Source organism: Ruditapes philippinarum, unplaced genomic scaffold (genome assembly GCF_026571515.1).
Source record: "Ruditapes philippinarum isolate M1 unplaced genomic scaffold, ASM2657151v2 ctg275_1_1_1_1, whole genome shotgun sequence".
NCBI lineage: Eukaryota > Metazoa > Mollusca > Bivalvia > Venerida > Veneridae > Ruditapes > Ruditapes philippinarum.
In genome coordinates, this window is record NW_026852998.1 from 314,392 (window position 1) to 336,367 (window position 21,976).

General features: G+C 31.7%; 1 protein-coding gene across 21 annotated transcripts in view; it reads left to right on the forward strand.

The window, feature by feature from the left end:
• LOC132730725 (CUGBP Elav-like family member 2) overlaps nucleotides 1–21,976 on the forward strand; it is a 141,315-nt gene that overhangs the window by 114,170 nt on the left and 5,169 nt on the right. For 13 of the 21 annotated variants that reach the window (XM_060716731.1, XM_060716753.1, XM_060716770.1 and 10 more), the window contains 11 exons: nucleotides 1,350–1,429; nucleotides 3,929–4,078; nucleotides 5,449–5,509; nucleotides 7,718–7,780; nucleotides 9,865–9,960; nucleotides 12,540–12,614; nucleotides 13,867–14,229; nucleotides 14,603–14,806; nucleotides 18,299–18,379; nucleotides 18,598–18,741; nucleotides 19,431–19,588. In XM_060716731.1, coding sequence (XP_060572714.1) covers nucleotides 1,350–1,429; nucleotides 3,929–4,078; nucleotides 5,449–5,509; nucleotides 7,718–7,780; nucleotides 9,865–9,960; nucleotides 12,540–12,614; nucleotides 13,867–14,229; nucleotides 14,603–14,806; nucleotides 18,299–18,379; nucleotides 18,598–18,741; nucleotides 19,431–19,558 — 1,445 coding nt within the window. In that variant the 3' untranslated portion in view covers nucleotides 19,559–19,588. The remainder of the gene's footprint in view (nucleotides 1–1,349; nucleotides 1,430–3,928; nucleotides 4,079–5,448; nucleotides 5,510–7,717; nucleotides 7,781–9,864; nucleotides 9,961–12,539; nucleotides 12,615–13,866; nucleotides 14,230–14,602; nucleotides 14,807–18,298; nucleotides 18,380–18,597; nucleotides 18,742–19,430; nucleotides 19,589–21,976) is intronic. The other 8 variants (XM_060716723.1, XM_060716872.1, XM_060716851.1 and 5 more) reach the window with 7 other exon arrangements.

Sequence of the window (21,976 nt, forward strand, 5' to 3'; positions counted from 1 at the left end):
AAGATTAGTGTAGTTTATACTAGTTAAAATACCATTTCTAGGATGTTAAAATGAGAATTTATATACAAAAAATAGACATGATAACTGTTGAAATTTCAAAATAACAATCCTCACATGATGGATAATATCTCCCCTAAATAACAGTTTCAAACATGTACTTACTTCCATCATTATTGAGATTCTGTCACTACAGGCAACCATTTTCAGATTTTTACAATAATTAATACAGGGGAGGTGGGCGGGGCAATGGTGGAGGTACATTTCCTTTCATTGGTCATCTGTCAAGTGAAAGTATTTGTTAATGATACATGAAATAATGTTTCTGAAAAGCAATGCTACTCAGGTCCTTTTATTTGAAAATTCTGATGTTTTAGAGAAATTACTTTTCAGAAGACAATTTTTGTTAAGCTGCCATGAGACTGAAGGAGTGTAGGACAATTTTCTGTAAATTTTGTTTCAAACAATGTAACATTTGCCAAAATGCAAAGTTTTTCTGTACAATTGTATTTCACAGTGTTTGGTTTTAATGGGTTGTTTTGTGTTTGATGCAGATTGATACAAATGAGCGAGCCTGTTGAATGATTATAGCTGTTTACTTCTAGACTAGAATTCATTTCAATTTTCTAGAAGAATTTATTCTGTTCATTCTTTTACTCTGCTAAAATTGATGATAATTGAGTACTGTACTAATAGCTTGCTAGTCTGTGGCCAATTAAACAAATAAATTACTGCAGCGCTGAAATAAGCTATTCCTCTCTTATAATATGTATATATTGATTTGTTAAAACTGTCTGTTGTTAATTTAAGGCGCTTAATGATAAAAGACCTTTAACCATTAGAATTCTAAATATCTGAAAATGGACTTGTCCATATTCCAGTCTTCAACTTGACTATACCATTCATGATTATTAGGGAAAATTTCAAAATATGTACTGAGCGTATAGAAAAAAGTTCAGATCATGAGCAGATGACATGGTTGTGCCAGCTGATCTTGGTCTGCTCTGGTGGTATGGGTTAATCAGTTGCTGCCAGCAGGGCTTAAAGCTAATTTGGATATAATAGTAAAGTGTTTGGACAGACAGCATGGGCTTGTAATCTGGTCTGGATAATAGCCGGCCATTTTAACTGTTTGTGAATACAGAATTATAAAAACCTTGAAGAATGCATTACATTATACAAAATAAATCAATCAAGTTACATCTCCTCTTTCACTAATAACTGATGTTTCTGCTAATTGTTTTTTGTTAAACACAGAACATCATAAAATAAAACACCATTATGAAGTAAAGGTCATTAAAGATTCAAACAAATAATGGAATAATACAACGTAATTTATTTATTTGTTTCAGGTTGTGCTTTCATTACATTTTCAAGTCGACAATCAGCTCAAAACTGTATTAAAAACATGCATCATTCACAGACAATGGAGGTAAGTACAAATAAGAAATTATAAGAAAAAAAAATTTTTAAAGCTGAACTCAGTGCTGTTTATATACATGAAGCAATCAGTGTCAAAATAGTATGGAGGAAAAACAATTTTTAGTGAGATTAGAAATTTAGATGAAAAAAATATGCGACATGCCGTGTGTTTTATGCATGGTTTATCTGAAGACAAAAACTCAAAACTAACACTCTGTTGGCTGTCATATTCTTGCTTTGGTTTACACCTAGGTGGTCAAAGAATTTGTAGATATCATTTTGATATAAAAATGTATTTTCTTCTGAAAACAGCAGATACCTGGTATTTGCCTTGATGCCATTTTTAAACAACGGATGCACCTGCAGATCCTACAATTTTTATGAAAGGTTCTGGTGGATTTTTTATCTGCTAATGATAAAGGGAAATAAAATTTGAAATATGAGATGTCTGCTACAGACCACTCCCTGCAGTGCCAAAAAGTCAGGCATGCTTTTCAGAATATCAAACACACCAAAATTTTTTAATTTTTCACTGAAATTACTCATGATGAATTTTTGTGCAAAAAAAAATAAAATAAAAACTTTTTGAAAATTTCTTGAAGGAAGTTTGTATTACAAAATTTGATTTGAAATGAAAAATTTTCCTTGTTTGTATAAAACATGGAAAAAGTTCAACTTTGTAAAAAACTTTATCTTATGCTGTTTTGATTCGTCCATTAATCTACTGTTAAATAATACCAATTTTCGTATGACATTGTTTGTACATGTATTTTGGCAATACTTTTGTTAAATTACCAAGTTTTCATATTGAAATGTTTTTTGAGGTAATGTTAGTGAAATAGACGTCTATGTATGATTTCTAAGCAGATGGCACAGTCATTTTTTTGAGCAGTCAAAAGTTGGATTTGTACCATATATTCAGACAGCCTTTATACTCCCTGAAATATTCAAATAAGCCAATAAACATGACATCTTATATGACAGAATGTATATCATAAAATACAGGGAAATGCTGGCTGTAGTTTATTGTTTTACAGAATATTGAATGTGACCGTAATTAATCAGCAACTTGCTATTGCCACGGTTTTACCAGATTTGTCGCACCCTCGAGCATTATTCTCGTTTTCTTGTTTGAGATCTTCCCTCCCGAGTATATAACTTCTCCTAAATTTTCTGACATGGTTAGCAAATATCTGTATTCAGCGCCAACTTGTGCAAAATTGGACTGATTATATGACAATTCTCAGTTTGTTGTTCACATGAGAAGAAAGAAAAGTACTGGTTTTCTAAAATATGTTCTTGTCACCTTTGAAACCGAGAATTGTGATAATTTTGTACAGTGATTTGATGGTTGACAGGAAGTTGAGTGGCAGTAAGGCTGTGTAAAACACAACGTAGAAAATAGCAGACGTGTTATAGCTAGATAAATAGTAAAAAGTAAACCAATATCTGTGCTTTTGTAAGGTTTTATTTGTAAAATTTTTACTAGTTGACAATCATACTGGTGTTAGATTTAGCAGAGACGGGCAGACGCAGGGGTATTACTGATGTACTTTTGTATAGATTTTAGGAGACTGAACTAGTGGGAGTTTGGGTTTTTTTTCACTGACAGTGCATAATAGTTCTCTTTTCTGATCAAAACCCATATGCTGTGAATAAATAAATCTGACTGGGAAGTTAGACATTTCAAATACTATCCTGCGTGACTATGAAATATAAAATTTTGTTATATTGTCATAAATGTCCTTGAAGGCAAATATATTCCATGTCTTCATTCTGAAAGAAATACATCTTCTTTTCATGTCATGTTTATTGATATAAAAAGCATTATTATCATACAACCTTTAATATTAAAGTCTGATAAGGTCAAATGAAAATGCATTGACCTGGAAAATTTGTATGTAGATGTACCTTGATGAGGGCTAGCTGCCACATCTATTTTCAGATCAAAGGTTAAAGGTTGTTGGGACCTGTAATAACAAAACATAAAACATGCATTTAAATCAAAATGCATTGACCTAGAATCTTCAAAATTTGTATGTAGATATACCTTGATCATGTTTACCTGCCTCATTCATTTTAGGTCAAAGGTCAAGGTCACTGGGACATGTAATTAAAAAATAAATAAAAATGCATTGACCTAGGAAATTCACAATCTTTGTTTGTACCTGCATCTTGATAACTCCTATCTGCCATTCTCATTTTGGATCCAATGTTCAAAGTCATTATGACCTTTATTAACTTCTTTAATTAAGTTTTTCTTTATGGTTAGTAACTTCAATTATGGAATTATAACTTGGTATTTGGATGCATCTTTACGAATTTTGCATGCAAAAAGATCAAAGGTCAAGGTCAGAACTCTGTAAAAGCATTTTTGAATGTCACTTTTCCATTTATGTTCAAGTACTATAAAACAGACTATGTTAACTGAAGGTTTCTTCCATGATTCTGACGATATGTGTCTAAAATCTCAATTGTTGTAGCATAAAATAAATATTTGTTATTACAGGGGTGTAGTTCACCATTAGTAGTTAAGTTTGCTGATACACAGAAAGAAAAGGAACAGAAAAAGTTACAGCAAATGAACGCAAATTTATTGGCATCGTTTGGAGGAGGAACAGGGGGTGGAGGAATAAATATAGGGCCACAGTATTTAGCGGTATGTACATAAGTATTGGTTCAAAATATGTTTAAAAATAATAATTTTATAAGGTGTTAAGACAAATAAATACAGTAAAGTTTGATTATGGTAGATAGTCTGTACTAGTCAGTCATATTAAGAAAAGTTGACTTTTATTATCACTATTTTGTGACACTATTTTGTGACACTATTTTGTGACATTCTGTAACACTGTTTTGTGTCTTAAAAAGAGAAGAATTTGTATCAGTCTCGTAAGAATTAACATTAAATATTATCAGTGCAATTTAATCAGATATAAGACAATGTAAAAGAAATAAGTTGCCTGTGTTTACACAATATTTTTAATGGCTGCAATATATTCAGTTCATTATTTCAAACATTTTAACAATAGTATTGAAAGCAGTATTTTCACCAGTGACCTCAGGATTAATTTCTTATGTTTAGATTTAAAGCCATACTAACAGTTTAAAGATCATATGGTGACTTTTCAAGCTTTACTGATTATGAAAAACTCAGGTGCTACTTAACACATTTTATAGGCATGAGTGGGTGGTACTTTAGTAGAATCATGAATCTTCTATGAGGAAACTTGGTACCAATAATGCCTCACTGAATATGAACCAACAGGGGCATGATGGAAGTAGTGTGTTCTAGTTGAAGGGTCTATTATGTTGAATAAAAGAAAACGTTCACATTTAGTCATCAAATTATGTCTAGATTGATACTGAGCTAGGCGGAATAAATCGTCTAAATGGACTCTATGTAATGGCCTCATATATGTCAACACCCAAATTTTTTCTATTGATAAATTTATCAGTAAATCTAATTAGTTGCTATGTTTCAAAATAAATAGCCATTTTAAACTAGCACTGTAAACGTTAATGTCCACACTGAATGTTTTAAACAGTAATGCGAGAAACAAATTTTCCTGACAGACTTTATTTTATTTATGAGATGGCTGTAATACCCATTTATAGCAGTATATATTTATCAGACACTTATATGTTTGTTGAAAATTTCATTCCCTACCATTTTTATGTCTGAGGCATTCAAACTAATTGTTCTTTGACAACTTTAAGTGTGAAAATATAGAATTAATTGTAAGTTGCTAGCTGGAATGAAATATTTAATTATTTTCTTGTTAAGTTTCATGAGAGAAATATTCACTGTCAAGGGAAATGTGTAAAGATACTTTCATTTAATGATGAAAATTGTTATAAGTCTATTTCACAATTGACATGTTGATTTTACTAGGCGCTAAAATTTAACACAAGAATTGAGTTTTCCCTGTCACGGTACAGTGTAATATAACTTATTTCCACCACTTATTTGTGCGAAAACGTTCTCCCAGATAATTGACGATGTGTAATTATTTTTTCTTTTCGCAGTTGTTACAACAAGCCATGACGACTGGAAATCTAGGCATGTTTGCAAATGTTGGAAATTTAGGTAAGATTCTAAATAGAGAAAACGGGAATAATTTTAGATAAGGGAAACAACTCTTACAAGTAGATATATATTGACAACATTGTCACTGCCAACAGAATAGCTGTCTTGCCTATTACACACGTGTCGAAATAGGATTTGAAATTTTGGCAAAAAGAAAATAACCCAGATATATTGCTTCATTTCCTCCATTTCTTTCCTCAAAAAAAGAAGTTATATGGTGATTAATGATAACTTACCTGACTGGAAATGTCAGTGACAGATTGATGTCTTGTTTGTAAGAATAGGGGATTTTATAAATTATATACATATTTGGGTTAAAGTTTAAGGTTTTTATATAGGGTTTATAAATACGTTAGTCAGGAGATGAACTATTCTTACAGATATAGACAACCATGCATATTTGACAAGCATGCAGTTATGATAGTGTTAAGTTTTGAGCTGCTTTGAAAAGTTTTGGGAATATCATAAAGATGACAATGCAACAAATATGATACTGTAAATACATTTAGTTAATTCCCCAAATATGACTATGCTGTAAATGTGGTAATGCCACACACATGCTAATCCCACAAACATGATTCTGCTTTGAATTTGCAAATGCCACAAACTTGATACTACAAATGTGGTTATGCCACAAACAAGTTCATTCCACAAGCATATTACTACAAATGGGTTATGCCACAAACAAGTTCATTCCACAAGCATATTACTACAAATGGGTTATGCCACAAACATGGTAATTCCACAAGCATATTACTACAAATGGGTTATGCTACAAACATGGTAATTCCACAAACATTAATGCATATGTGATTATGTCACAAATATGTTATTCCACAAACATATTACTTTATATGTGGTTATGCCACAAACATGGTAATTCCACAAACATTAATGCATATGTGATTATGTCACAAATATGTTATTCCACAAACATATTACTTTATATGTGGTTATGCCACAAACATGGTAATTCCACAAACATTAATGCATATGTGATTATGTCACAAATATTTTATTCCACAAACATATTAATACATAGATGGTTATGCCACAAACATGTTAATTCCACAGACATGTTTATTCCACAAAATTTTCACTCCTCAAACATGTTCAGTCCACTTAATACACAAACATCATTCACAGGTTGTGGACCAGTTTGCTTTATTTAAGCACAAAAGGTCTTGAAACACTCTTTTTAATGGTACATTTCTTATCATAAATGAAATTTTAGATTGGACTTTAACACTTTTTTAAATGTCAAAAGATTATTATTTAAAGTAAAGGGTTTAGGGAACATACATGTATGACAACATTAGTGTACTAAAATATAAAAATGAAATTTTCAAACATGCTCATTTTACAAATATGTGAAGGCTAGAACTGATTGTGCATGGGTAGATTCTTGTGCACATGTTTAGTTGGGTTTTTTAACAAATTGATTTACCAAAGCATGCTCTGTATTAACATCACTGGACCGTACCCCACCCACTTTATTGTTAGGTTATAACGTAGAGCTCGGAATTTTTACTCCTCTGTTGTTTAAACAAATATATTTTCTTTACATAGTGGTGTCACATATATAATGTTTTTATGTTCATTGAAAATACTTGCATTTTATATTATCTGCAAAGTGAATTATTATATACCGTTACGTAAAATATTTTTTCTTTACTGCGGACCAGAATTATAATTGAATGATTTATCACGGCACTGTTGTTTCCATGGTTCATTGAGAAATGTCAGTGCAATGTGGAACCATATTTATTCAGACACAATAATGTAGCACAGAAATTGAAAGATTCAGTTTGCAGTTACTATATGTGTTTATTATTTTATGTTACAAAAAGATGTAGACATGTTTTTTGTATTTAAATATATGTTGTATTTTGTCATATCTCCTATAGCTGTTTGTTTATATATGTTTGTGAACCTGTCTTAAAGGTGAAATAATTCTGGACTTTAAACATGTTCCTTGGCCATGCTTTAATGTTTTCCTTTCTTGCTGAAAGTGAAATTTACTATGGGCTATTATTTTCTCAAAGTACAGTGTATTATTCTTTACTGAATTTGCCTTTAGGTACTGAAACTACATTGTATATCACCTTGGCACAAGGTTTGAATCGATTGACAGAATATTGAAACATCTGAGTGTCTATTTATAGTAACATAATTATAAGAATGTTTGTATGTACTGACTTTTTGCAGGTTTAAATGCTATGAATATTCAACAATTATTGGCGATATTAGCTGCTGCCAGCAACAATCCAGGTATTATGTCATACACGCCCGTGTATACACATATTCAGAATGTGAACACATAATTCTTAACATACTACACATATGTGTGTATTGTACACCCTGTGTGTATCTACAATGTCTTATGTGTTCACCATTTTACACATTGTGATTAGTACACCCCATTTAGTTGCAGAATCTCTATCCAGTACTGTGTAGGCTGCATGATTTACATTCTTCGACTGACTCAAGTCTCAATATAATCCAGTATCATACAAATATTGAAGATGCATTTCAAAATTGATCAAAGTTGTGAAGTTTTTTAAAATTTTGACAGTATAGTTGCATGGCTGATAGGAAAATTCATTCATAATACATCTTTAAGGATCATTGGTTAAAGCCTTAATTGACAAATAAGTTGTTTGTCTCATTTTTGAGTAAAAAAATTCGTATTACATTTACATTGTGAAATTAAGTTATTTCATAAATGTAGGTTAGAAAACATGTAAATTTTGTTAAGATTGTGAAGGGTCTTTTCTTTGATCTTTATTAACAATTTGACCAACTTTCTTAATTAACGAACTGGAAATCTTTTGGTCTCAAGTATTAATAATAAGAAGCAGGTATAACCAGTGTACAGTCCAGTCTGACAGTAAAATCAGACAGCAGGATCACACTCTATACCATTGACTTCTCATTAGTAAAAATTAATTTGATAGTTCTCTTTAATTAATAAATGAACAAATCCTTATTCAGACCAGGACAAATTCATTACACAAATTTTTGGTGATGTAGGCCCTGGGAATGACAGACAAAAAGCAACTGATGAAATAATTGATCTACTGTTCTTAGTTTTATTTGGAGTTGTGTTATTTATGAAGAAGTATATGGTGTATTATGTCTCGTCTCCCTTGCACACATTCTCCACTTCTGTTTCTGTTTTTGCTTGTTCTTATCGTTGTAATTTGTTCTTGAAATTATACATCCATCACAATCTGGTAAATAATTCTGCATATTACAACACTTTCGATGTTCTTTGACTGTTTGATAACTAGCAGTAATGATATAAGTGACCGTTATTGAACCAGCCAAATTCTGTTCATCCGTTCAGTCTTACCATTACATATTGGTTTTCTCTATAAAATCCCTTAATATGTTAATAGATGGTTCCAAATTTAAAATAAGCAAGACAAGCCAATTACATAAACGCAACAGTGAAACAGTAAAAAGATAATATAAGTACTAAAATGATAAGAAGAGGGATATTTGTCCCGCAGACATAGATTCAGATAGGGATGAAATAGATTCAGATAGTGATGAAATAAGTGAGAATTTATACCAGCCATTGGTGGATGTAAATTGCCCTTAATTTATATCTTCACGTGTCTTGTTGTACCCTATTTCTTGTATCCCCCTGACGTTGTTTTCTATTTTATTCAATTTGAATTCTTCTCTAATATTATTGACTGCATATATATCTGGTTAGTTCAAAATGCTCGTGTTGGAATGGAATAAATTTACTTTACAAAAGCTTTTATTTCAAATCTTTACCAAATTTTTTCTTTAAACTGTCTTTTTTATGATTATTGAAGAGAACTTATGTATTTTTCAATGACAAAAAAATGAAAAAGAAAGATAGAACTGGAATATTTACTTGTTCCATTTGTCTAGAAGTTATTATTGAAGAAAGCTCGGGGGATGGCAGTCAGACTCATGAATCACATATGTTTTTACAAGTAGAATGATAAATCGTGTTGTTTTAATTTACATATTTTCCTCTTTTGAATTAAATATTTATTCTTAAAGAGTGCATGAGCTTCTGCAGAAAATAATAAGAACATTTGACATGCATTATGATTGTATTTAATATATCTCATTATGAAAGCTATGATAGTTTTTTGTTGTTTTTTTTTCTTTGATTAAATTAGAATTTTATTATACTTTATATATGATAATCCTCAGATGCTATAAAGAGGTTTTAGTTGGGGAAAAGACTTTTAACTAATGAATGATTGTGGCTTTACTTGATTAATTAAGAATTAAAGAGTTATGAATGTAGAGTGATTGAGACCTTGTTAATGATGTATTTAATGCTGCAATGCCGTGTTCTCTATCAGGCCTTCTAGCGGCGTTAGCTGCCCTTGCCGGCGGGAATTCAAGTGGCAATAATTCGTCATCGTCAAATTGTTCGAGTGCCAGCAATAACGCGGCAGGTACATTGACTCTCCTCGTTCACGTCTATTTTTACAGCCGCTATTTATATTGTCTGCTCTGACACATGGGGTTGCTATGCTTACAAGCATGAGACTGTCAAAATGAATGCAGAAATTTAAATGAAAAAAAAATGGGAAAAATCTGTAAAACAAAAAATATGATCAGAAAGGTTCAATGGTATATAAAAAATATATTTGCATATTGGGTTATTTTGTCCATGAAAAAGCATTGAATTGGTGGATTTAAAAGTCTTTGTCTCCTTGTTGACGAAGATTTGTAATGCTAAGTAAGCATTGCAGCCCTATGCAACAAACAGTTGTATTTTTGAAGTTGGCTAGCTATTTTTATTGCATTTTTTCCATGTTGTCTGCATGGCGTTTTTATACTTTCATTGTTATTTTTTGGTAATCAAATCTTGGCTTTTCTTATAATCATACTCGAGGGGACAATTTGCTTGAAACTATACACAGCATGCTCTTTTGTTTTCTTGAAATTGTTTTTATTTCATCATATAGACGTTTGTTTCAAGCAGATTTTCACAAACCTGATGTACCAGCTACAGATGTATTTCCAAATAATTCCTATTTCCTTAAGCATAAGAAACTAATGTTGTCACCATAGTAACGAGAAAATACTTTTATTTTTGGACTGGAAATGAATGGAATTTCATCTTAGTATGCTGCACAGTATGAAGTTCATGTTGCTACACCATAAAATGCTTCTGTTATATCTATAAGTTAGATTTTGTTTCTTGTTTTTTTTTTCTGCATGGAATGTTATTTGATTTAGAATATTCAGTTATATTGCTTTATAAACACCCTAGATTCAAAACATTAGTTGATATAATGTTGTTGATAAAAGGTGAAAACTCATACAAAATACTCTAGTTCATCTTAATTATTTAACACAGCTTCGGTTATATTTCAACTATTAATTAATGTACAAGAGCCTGATAAGCATTTTAAATGCAATGCAGAAAGATTTGTACAGATGGCCATTGTTTTTACATTATATAAAATGATTAAAAAAGTCACATGTTTTTTATCTGCAACATTTTGGATGATTTTTCACCTTAGCTGTTTTTATTGCTTGTTTTGTGAATTGATCACTCTATTTATTGCATGAATGGTATAAAACAACAACAACTACAACATGTTAACATTTTGTTCCACACACAATTTATGCTATTTTACTTGTGAATTATAGCTTACAGTAGGCTATTCTAGCCCCTAACAATGGTTTTAATATAAACATTTTAATATCATGTTTTTGAATTACTTTTTCTATACAAAGACTGTGTTGGTTCATTCTATGTTTATATTGTTTTATTTCTACTACACCATTTGTAAATTAGACTTTCTAGAAGTTGTATTAAATGTTAACTGTTTTATAATTGTGAAGAATTTTTCTAAGTGTCTTTTGTGTTCATAAAGTAATTATCACCAGAAGAATTTATATCATGAAATTTTTACAAGAGTTGTATTTACGAATATACCATTTTCAAAAAAAAAATTGAAAAAATTGAATAATACAAAGATAATTTTTGAATGTATTTGATATTCCTTTGTTTCTCATTTATGAAACCAGTGGGTTATTCACATTTACTTATTATTATCATTGTTTCTCAACAGTAGAACCATTTCTTACGAAGATAGTTTGGCTTTAGAGGGTTTCTTTTATACAAAATCAAATCAATTGGAATAAGTTTTCAACTGTGTAATATACATGTATCAATGAGAAATGATATACACAAGTCCTATCTATATACATTATATCTCGGGGGGAAAAGAAACAACCCCAAGCAACAAGCGATATTTCAAATTACCAAGTTGATATATTGAGATGTTAAAATTGGCAGTGATTTTAGAAGAGAGAGTGATAATTACTTAAAGCATGTACATGTTGTGTTGTGAGTTCATGTCAAATGTAGTTATTGTGATTGTGTAGGATATCTTCTGTTCCCGTAATTGTCACCGTTTCAAGAAACTCAATATCTATTCTCGATTAACTTAGATACATCAAACGCTCGATTTCTTTTCTCATGCAACGTTTTGTTGTTGAAACAGCGTGATAATTAGTTTCACACTTTCCAAAGTAAATATGGGACAGTCTTTATTGTGCTGAATTGTCATTGATTTTGTGTTTCTATTTTATTCACAGACACTGTGAGATGTTGATTTTAAAGAGATGAATGTGAATCCAAACTACATTTAATATAATTATTTTTAATTCATATTTAAAATAAGTTTCACACTCAATTATATTGAAAATAGGAGGAATAAAAAACATTTTATTATTACTCTTCTTAATTTTCACATAAGTTGATTTTCTATGTTATAAATCATGCTTCACCACATTTGTGAAAGATATGTAATGTTAATTTACTGTGTTGTGTATTGAAACACAATACCTTTAACTTATAATCTTTTGATGCAAGCAAATTTGCTAATCTTACACAAAATAAATTATTTTGATATAATTATAAGAAAGATAACCACCAATGGTGTTGACTAAACTCAGAAGGGGCAAAGTTTGATTTAAGATTGTGCAATTATAAAGGATTGCAATGTATTTGCAGGTGACGCCACAGGCAACATGCATCTACAGAACTTGCAAGGGTTGGCGGCCCTCGCAAATGCCGCAAATAGTCCAGGTAAATACTTGATGAATATACATGTAGTCAATATGATGGTGGATATATGAGCATTTACTGAAGAATTATAAATTTCTAAATATGTATTGAATATTTAATGACCATTAGTAAGAAATTATATAGAAAAGATGTATATATATAGATATATATAGATATATATGTATATATAACCGGAATGAATACATTATGGTGAAGGTTATCACAATACTACATTGTTTTGACAAAAAATTCACATATACAGGGGTGTCCATGGCTGAGTGGTTAACACCATTGGCTATGTCTTCAGACATCTTGCTCCTCAAGGCATGGAATTCTTTCATGAGAGGAAGCTATCCATCAAGCTTACAAAATGTCAGAGGTTCTACTCGGGTGCCTGTTTGTGCCTGAAATAATGCATTGACCTGACGTCTTCAGCTGTTAAGTAGCAATATGACCTCTACTGTGTTAGTGCGATGTAAAACCAAACCAAAAATGACCTTTACAAGGGACACAGTATGTCCTCAAAATGTTGATCTGATTTAAACAAAATGTGCACATGGGTGTATAATCCTTATAGAAAAAAAATGTAACTTCATATGTAACCAGTAGTGGGATTTATTTTTATATTTATATAAAATGTATATGTTACATGTTTGTCTTGATACATGTTTTATGTTTGTTTCCAACTATTCATGTTTTATTTGTCCATGTTTTCTGTTGTGTGTTTTTCCTGTTAGTTAATAAGAATAATTTTGTCTCATCGGTACATTACTGGAATATTATAGTCCCCATCCCTGTGCAGGAATGTTAAGAGGTCTGTGGCTAGTGTTGAAGCAATTAACCATTACTTGCTTTGTTTGTCATTTGTCTGTGATTTTTGTCTGTGCCATTTTTAAGCGTTTAACCCTGCTAGTATTCTGCAGAATTAACGTTTTGTCTTGTTATATGTATACTAAAAGTTTGATGAAAAAAGATTGGTTAAGATTTGTCTGATGTCACAGCTTTCTTTAATTTGTTCTAAGCAAAACAAAGCAGTTCCTGTTGTCAAATGTAAAGAAAATGTATAAATTATAAAAAGAATTGTCCTGGGTCAAAACTCAAAAGATTTTAAATTCATTACCATGCAATGGAGAGAAAGTACTTACATACTTTATCTCATGTGAAAATGAGAAGATAGGGTAGCAAGTTTTGGGGAGCCTGATTATAATGGTGTAGATGTTAAATGTGTGGAGGAGGCTTTGTGTTTGTGTTGAATGTGCCTATTGTGTTATAGGAGGCTTTCCCCAGGGAAACAACATGGCGGGAAACAGTATGCCAGCAGGCAATAATATGTCAGGAGGAAACAATGCAGCGGCAAACAACATGGCTCAAACCCTGGCTAACCTGATGCAGAACATGGGCAACTTTAGCAGCGTGTTCGGAAATATGGGGAATATGCAACAAAATATGGGCAATAGTGCTCAAGGCAATATGTCTGGGAATATGGGTAACATGTCTGGAAATATGAGTAATGGTATGGGTAACAATATGGGAAATATGGGTAGAAATATGGGCGGGATGAACGGAAATCACCAAATGCAGACCGGAATGAACCAAATGCCAGTAGGCGGGGCTTCAAACAGTCAAAACCAATCAGGTAGCTGCAGTGTCATGTGTTGTGAAAACTTTTCTTAAGAAATTTCATGTTTTATGTTAAGTGTAATTAATAATATATTCCCTGTTACATGTCTTATGTTTGTTTAGAAATATGTTAGGCAGAGATAAGAAATATGTTTGTGAAATGTTTAAGGAGTTTGATATATAAAATTTAACACTATGTAAAACATCTATGTTACGTGTTCTTCTACTTTTTGGTGTATGTTTCACATTTTAAATGTGTAGTAGAAGATATATGTTGCTGAAATGTTTAAAACATTGCTTTCTATGTCAGCCTTTTCCTGTTTTGAGTTAGTGAATATTTGTAGATATATCCGTCAGTGCTTTATGCTGTGATTTAACAATGATTTCAGCCTCACTCTCTGGTTCCTTATCAACATCAAACAGTTCATTAAGCGGCTTTGCGGGTTTACAAAATCTAGGCAATGGCAATATGGCTGCCACCAGCATGTCCCCAGGCGTCACCAATGGTACATCCGGAATGGACGCATTAAGTCAAGCTTATACCGGAATCCAGCAGTACGCAGGTTTGTCAGGTTTGCTCAGTCCCGCTACAGGTAAATGGCTCATTTTTCACTACAATCGTCAATTGTTTAGTGTTACTGGTGTGCGGTTGGGTGGATGGGAAAATTTGTCTCTTAGTGTTGGTTTGAGTGCAGTGTGCGCCCAGCTTATGTCCTGCTGACTGCTCTGAGTTTGTATCGTGTTGAACTCCTTCAGACCTTTCCCTCATTTCTGCACAGAATTCCACAGCATAGGAAATATTGCTATTTGTTACCCCTATAATGAATTTATGAACGGAAAGTGAAAACATTAAAAATTCTGTCTTATTTTGTAAAAATATGTGTCAAAACATGTTGTCGTTTATCATGATTGTCTTGTAAGGTTTTTTTTATGGACCAAGATTATTTTTTGTGATAATCAAATTTCGGAGTTTTAACTTATAGCAGTCAGGTCTGGCATAAAGTGTATTAAACCTTTTAACTTCCATGTATATGTTGCAGAATGTTCAGTGTGTTTATGATTAGTGTATTCTGTTCTGTGGCATTGTTTTCTAATCCATTGATATAGACAGAATGCTTTACACACTTCTTTTATATAGAAAATGCACACTTGATTTGACATTCTGTTGTGAACAAACAATCTTCTGTGCTAATCTTGCCCATTTAGATAATTAATGATGCCCCTTTAACTTTCCAAAACCATCAGTTTATGTGTCATTGATTCAAATTTATGTGTTTTATAATGACTTTGGGGCAGCAAAATCAGACAAATTATGTTGCCAAAAAGCTTTTGTCTTGTTCCTTGTTTTCATGTTTTCACCTCTGGAGAAATAACTTCCTTTACAAAATGTTATTCCTTTTGAAATATTGACAAGAAAACATAAGGGGGGTTAGGTTATCCCTATAGCACACCGTATATAAACAGAAATGAGCCATACACCTGGCTTTACAGCTTTTCCTTTTTTATACAGCATGCAGTAAAAACCATCTGTTGTAACGTCTAAATATTGTCACAATTTTAACAAATTCTTTACAATAGATATATGTGACAGTAAAACCTGTGAATTAGATTTTTTAGATGATAATTACATTTTGAATTGACTGTTGCTCATGAAAAAATTAATTGGTTCAAATTATGCATTAATCTGGTTTTACTGGCCAAAAAAAAAAGGCTGAAAAAAGGAAAAAAATATGCATGTTACAAATTACTTATTTTATTTCAAATTTATGTTTATTTAGTACATTCTATTTTCAATATACTAATAAGAACTTGTTTTCTCAAGTATTACGTTTACATATTCTTGTTTTGTTTCCCTGTGATATTGTAATTTTATTGTAATTTAAAATTTTGAATTATAAACATAGTAGCTTACAATATAATCTTCTCTTAAAAAAATATTTTTTAGAGACCGGGATTATTGTAAACCTAGCATTACATTAATGTTCAGACTAAGAAGGATAATTGTACATCTTGTACTTACGTCAGTCTGTCTTTCATATGGAATTTGAATATTTATAATGCCTTAAAGTCTATTATGACCATTACATTTAGCTGAGAAGAGATATTTTAATTAATGTAAATGTCAGTATGCATATATATCATCAAAATCTCTTTAACAAGATATCTATATTCCCTATGGTCTCTTGTGCCTCTGATTTAACCAGTAGGATGTAGTCGTTTTTCTTGTGTTTCTCTATGTATTAATGTGCTTTAGTGCTGAATTAATGTGATTATAACACTGTCTAGAGCCAAAGTAGCAAATCCCAAGATTTTTAACTTAGTTATATTGTCCAGAATTAGTGAGACAAGAAGGTTAAGGTCAGTAGTGGCAGTGCTGGTTACAGCATTATGCTGGGGGGATATGGGAAATTGTCATCAATATTCATGAGCTTGTTAATTTCTGAGAAGATATCTCATGAATATTCATAAGGCTGTTAATTTCTGAGCAGATTTCCAACTGTTCAGTATGGTCTCTCTTTCAATCCAAATTGATTTCAATTTGTAGAATTTTCTGAGAAAATTTAGTCAATTTGTTTATTTTGGAGCCTTTTGAAACAAATGGCAAGTTATTTAGTCCCTTTCACTTCCATGTTAAGTTAACAAAAAAGGATGGAACATTGAAGAAGTTTCTTTGGTAAAATCATCTTTAGTGGTGTTTGACAGATCCACAATTTTTAGCTCGACTTTTCTATGAAAAGGGGAGCTATCCTACTCGCCCCGGCGTCGGCGTCGGCGTTGGCGTCACACCTTGGTTAAGTTTTTCGTACCACCCCACTTTATTTCAGAAGTATTACAAGTATGGCTTTGAAACTTACCATACTTGTTCACCATCATAACCTCCATCTACAGACAAGAGTACATAACTCTGTCAAGGTTTTTGACAGAATTATGGCCCTTTTTTGACTTAGAAAGTGTATTGAGCTTGGTTAAGTTTTTTGTACCACCTCACTTTATTTCAAAACCATTGGAGGTATTGCTTTGAAACTGACCATACTTGTTTTACCATCACGACCTTCATCAACAGACAAGAGGACATAACTCTGTCAAGGTTTTTGACAGAATTATGCCCCTTTTTGACTTAGAAAATACATTGAATATGGGTAAAATCCACTTATTGCCTTAACCCTTTGAGATATTGCTTTGAAACTTTTAATGCTATTTCACATCATTACCCCCATCTGTACGCAAGAGAAGGTAACTCTGTCAAGGATTTGTTTTAAAAATTAAGGCCTTTTATCGACTTAGAATCTTGGTTAAGTTTTTAGTACCAGTCCACTTTTTGACTGAACTGTTTGAGATATTAATTTGAAAGTTGGAATACTTGTTTACAATCATGATTCCCAAACATGTCCAGGAGAAGGTAATTCTGTCAAAGATTTTATTTGAATTATGGCCCTTAACTGTTAATGTTTTGTATTATAGGCAAGCACTAAAAAACTTAAAAAATCTAAAAAAATTCATTCCTATCCACTGAACCTGCAGTGTTCAAGGGTATCACACAATTCAGTAAAATAATTCTTCACTAAATATCTTAATGCTCATGGCCATTGTTCACTTTAAAAATACAGAGATTCTTGTATTGCCTTTTACTGCAAAAACTTTTTTTATTGGCAAGCAATAAAAAAGTCGAGCGCGCTGTCTTACGGACAGCTCTTGTTTTATACACACTCCAAAAAGTACTGATGCATAACTTTACAATTTGATGCTGATTTTTAATTTGTTTATATAGGTAAATTTCAATCAAGAGAGTTCATATTATTATATTGAGTTCTGTCTTAAATTAGGACCAAAACACTTTTTTGTTACATAGTGTGGATGTTACATATAACCTTCTTGTCACTGGCATTTTGACTTCTAAGAAAATGATAATAGAACAAACCAAACCTTTAATAAACAAGTTGGCTCCACAATGGCCATATACATTTTCAATAGCCACATCTGCCTAATTGTATATTAAACATTTTATATGATTATTATTATATTTTTACAAGAATTTGGTGGTAATATATTTCATATAAATGTGGAATTATTTTATGATATTTCAGCATCATTCCCAAATGCATTCAGCTCTCAAGCAGCCCAACAATTACAGGCAGTGAATACGCCTGCTGGAAAACAAACAGAAGGTAAGCATATGTGTTACTATGGTAATAAGAGCAATATTAATAAACTAGTGACACCAGTATACAGTCATATTGATGGTGACCTAGAGCTTTTTGATTTTAAAGACTTCATGAAACTACAATTGAAAGCTCTCAAGGTCATTGTACAGATCTTAAAAAAAATGGATAACAATTTATATTTGAGTATAAATGTGAGTGATTTATATGACTTGTTCTTACAGGTCCTGAGGGAGCTAATTTGTTCATCTACCATTTGCCACAAGAGTTTAGTGATCAGGACCTCATGCAGACATTCATGCCATTTGGAAATGTGATATCAGCAAAGGTCTTCATTGATAAACAGACTAATCTTAGTAAATGTTTTGGTACGTATCATAAGTATACTCTTCCTATAAAGTTCATCTATGTAGTTGGTATGTTAGGTTATGTATACACTTTGACCAATAAAGTTCATCTATGTAAATTATATGCCAAGATATGGTTATACTTTGATCTATAATGTTATGTATTTAAGTTATTTTTAGAATTTTAGCATTTCCACAATTCAATACATAAAATACAGTAAATTTGTAAAATGTAATCAACTTATTGAAATGCTTTTTACAATGTTTAGAAATGTCCATTATGTTTTCCATCATATAGTGAATATGTTATCAAAGCCAGAATGTTTGGAAACAAGATCTTTTGATCCATTTGTTAAGTCTAGGATGTTTCTCTTGTTTTTCCGCTACAATGTTATTAAAACCAATGAGCCAGAAGCCCTTAACAGTTACGTCAATTGATCTATGTGAATTAAAGGCAGTTATTTTTATATGAAAAAGGTTCTTACTGGTACAATATCAAAGAAATACACTTGGGAAGCTGTCTGTTAATATTTCACTACAGCAACAAACTGTACCTAAGCACATCCATTGAACTTGTCTCCATATGACCAAAACTGTGTTGGTGTGCTATAAAACCAAACAAAAACAAAACAACTTGTTATAACTATTATTATTACTATGAATACAATATGAAAATCAAATCCCTTAATTGTTTTATGGCAATATTTCAGGTTTTGTTAGTTATGACAACCCGGTTTCCGCCCAGGCAGCAATACAGGCCATGAACGGTTTCCAGATAGGAATGAAACGCCTCAAAGTACAGCTGAAACGACCGAAAAATGACAGTAAACCCTACTAGAAGCCATCTCTGTATTACACATTTCATAAGGTATGTATACAATGCACTGTATTTGTTGTTTATTTTTATCCAGACCAGGTGAGTTCACTTTATTGTAAATTTTGTATACAGGTAATAAAAAGATGTTGTATCGTGGACAAAAAAATCACTCTGCAAAACCTCTGCAAAATGCTGACAATAAGTTGATGGACACTGACTTGATACTGACAACCTTGAGCTTATGTTCCTTCGACTTGATGCCAGAACTTGTGTTTTTCATTTCAACTAATACATGTTACTTGTCACGAACTCATTTTGTTTTACATTGAATAATCTACAGGTAATGTTGTGAATTTTCATCATATTGAATGTTGTTTGTTAAGAATTGCTCAAGTTTACATTATAACACCATTTCTGCCTTTACAGTTAATTAATACTATGTTTAGTCATTGGTTGTATATTTGCTATGGAGTAAATTGTTAATGGATTTGAAATTTGTTGTTTTTGGAGAGTGGGAATTGCAATGTTTGCATGACACATGTTCAATGTCAACCAGCATGTATTTGTTGAAATGTCTGGCTGTACTTCAGTGTTTGGATCATCATTAGCATTAAAGCATTCTGCATTAGTGTCATTGTCAACACATTCTTCTGTGGAATCAATGTCAACACATTCTTCATTGAAATCAATGTCAACACATTCTTCATTCGAATCAATGTCAACACAATCTTCATTCGAATCAATGTCAACACATTCTTCATTCGAATCAATATCAACACATTCTTCATTCGAATCAATGTCAGCACATTCTTCTTTCGAATCAATGTCAACACATTCTCATTCAAGTCAATGTCAACACATTCTTCATTCGAATCAATGTCAGCACATTCTTCATTCAAATCAATGTCAACGCATTCTTTATTTGAATCAATGTCAACACATTCTTCATTCAAATCAATGTCAACACATTCTTTATTCTTATCAATGTCAACACATTCTTCATTGGAATCAATGTCAACACATTCTTCATTCAAATCAATGACAACACATTCTACATTTGAATAAATGTCAACACATTCTTCATTGGAATCAATGTCAACACATTCTTCATTCGAGTCAATGTCAACACATTCTTCATTGGAATCAATGTCAACACATTCTTTATTTAAATCAATGTCAACACATTCTTCATTCAAATCAATGTCTACACATTCTTCATTCTAATCAATGTCAACACATTCTTTATTCGAATCTATGTCAACACATTCTTCATTTGAATCAATGTCAGCACATTCTTCATTCAAATCAATGTCAATACATTCTACATTTGAATAAATGTCAACACATTCTTCATTCAAATCAATGTCAACACATTTTTCATCAGAATCAATACATTCTTCATCAGAGTCAATGTCAACATATTCCTTATTCGAATCAATGTCAACACATTCTTCATTAGAATTAATGTTAACACATTCTTCATTCAAATCAATGTCAACACATTCTTCATTAGAATCAATGTCATCACATTCTTTATCAGAATCAATGTCAGCACTGAACTATGCTTATGTGAAATTAAAGGGTCATCTGTACCATTTCTACAAACATCATTGTCATTATCATCATCAGAATCTTTATTCATCATTACTGTTATGTCATTATAGTCCAAAACACCATTGATGCAGTTAGCTGATGTAAGATTGGTGGTCATACCCTTAGTGACTCTTATGCCTGAAAAAATGCTTGGCCATCTTCCTTCTGTATAGATTGAATATCAGCATAACATGATATGGACCTATTCAGTTTCAGTTTGAATGGAAGGGTAGGTTCGCAGAAGTGGGATGGGGGTAAACATCATTTTCCTTGAATACCATTTTCCCACACAAATGTATAATCAACATCATTTACACTTTGATAAGCCATTATTAACATGGATGATATTAAAAGTAAATGAACATAATTATTGTTGCCATTTGAAATAGTTGCATTTTCTTAATATTAACATATTGACTGTCATCATTATTATTAATAATGTCGCATTGATTTGATTCTTACCTATACAAACCTGACAAACTTGTCTCTCCAATGAAAGTGGATAAGTTTGCTATGCAATTTCAAACTCTGCAGATAGATACTTGTATGCAAGTATTATATTCTTGTCAAGATAAAATTTAAGATTTTTTTTTTTTATCATAAGGAATACTGAGCTTTATAAAGTTTATCAAGATTAGAATATAAGTCAAATATTAAGCAGAAGAAAAAATAATGGATGGTTTGTCTCACCACTGCAAAGGCACTATGACTTGTGTTGTGATACCACTATGACTTGTGTTGTGACACATTGTGATATAGATGTTGTGGAGTTTAGTGGCATATCAAGATAAATTGCTACACAAAGTGACTTTATATACTGTCACCTAAGCACCAGACTATTTCATC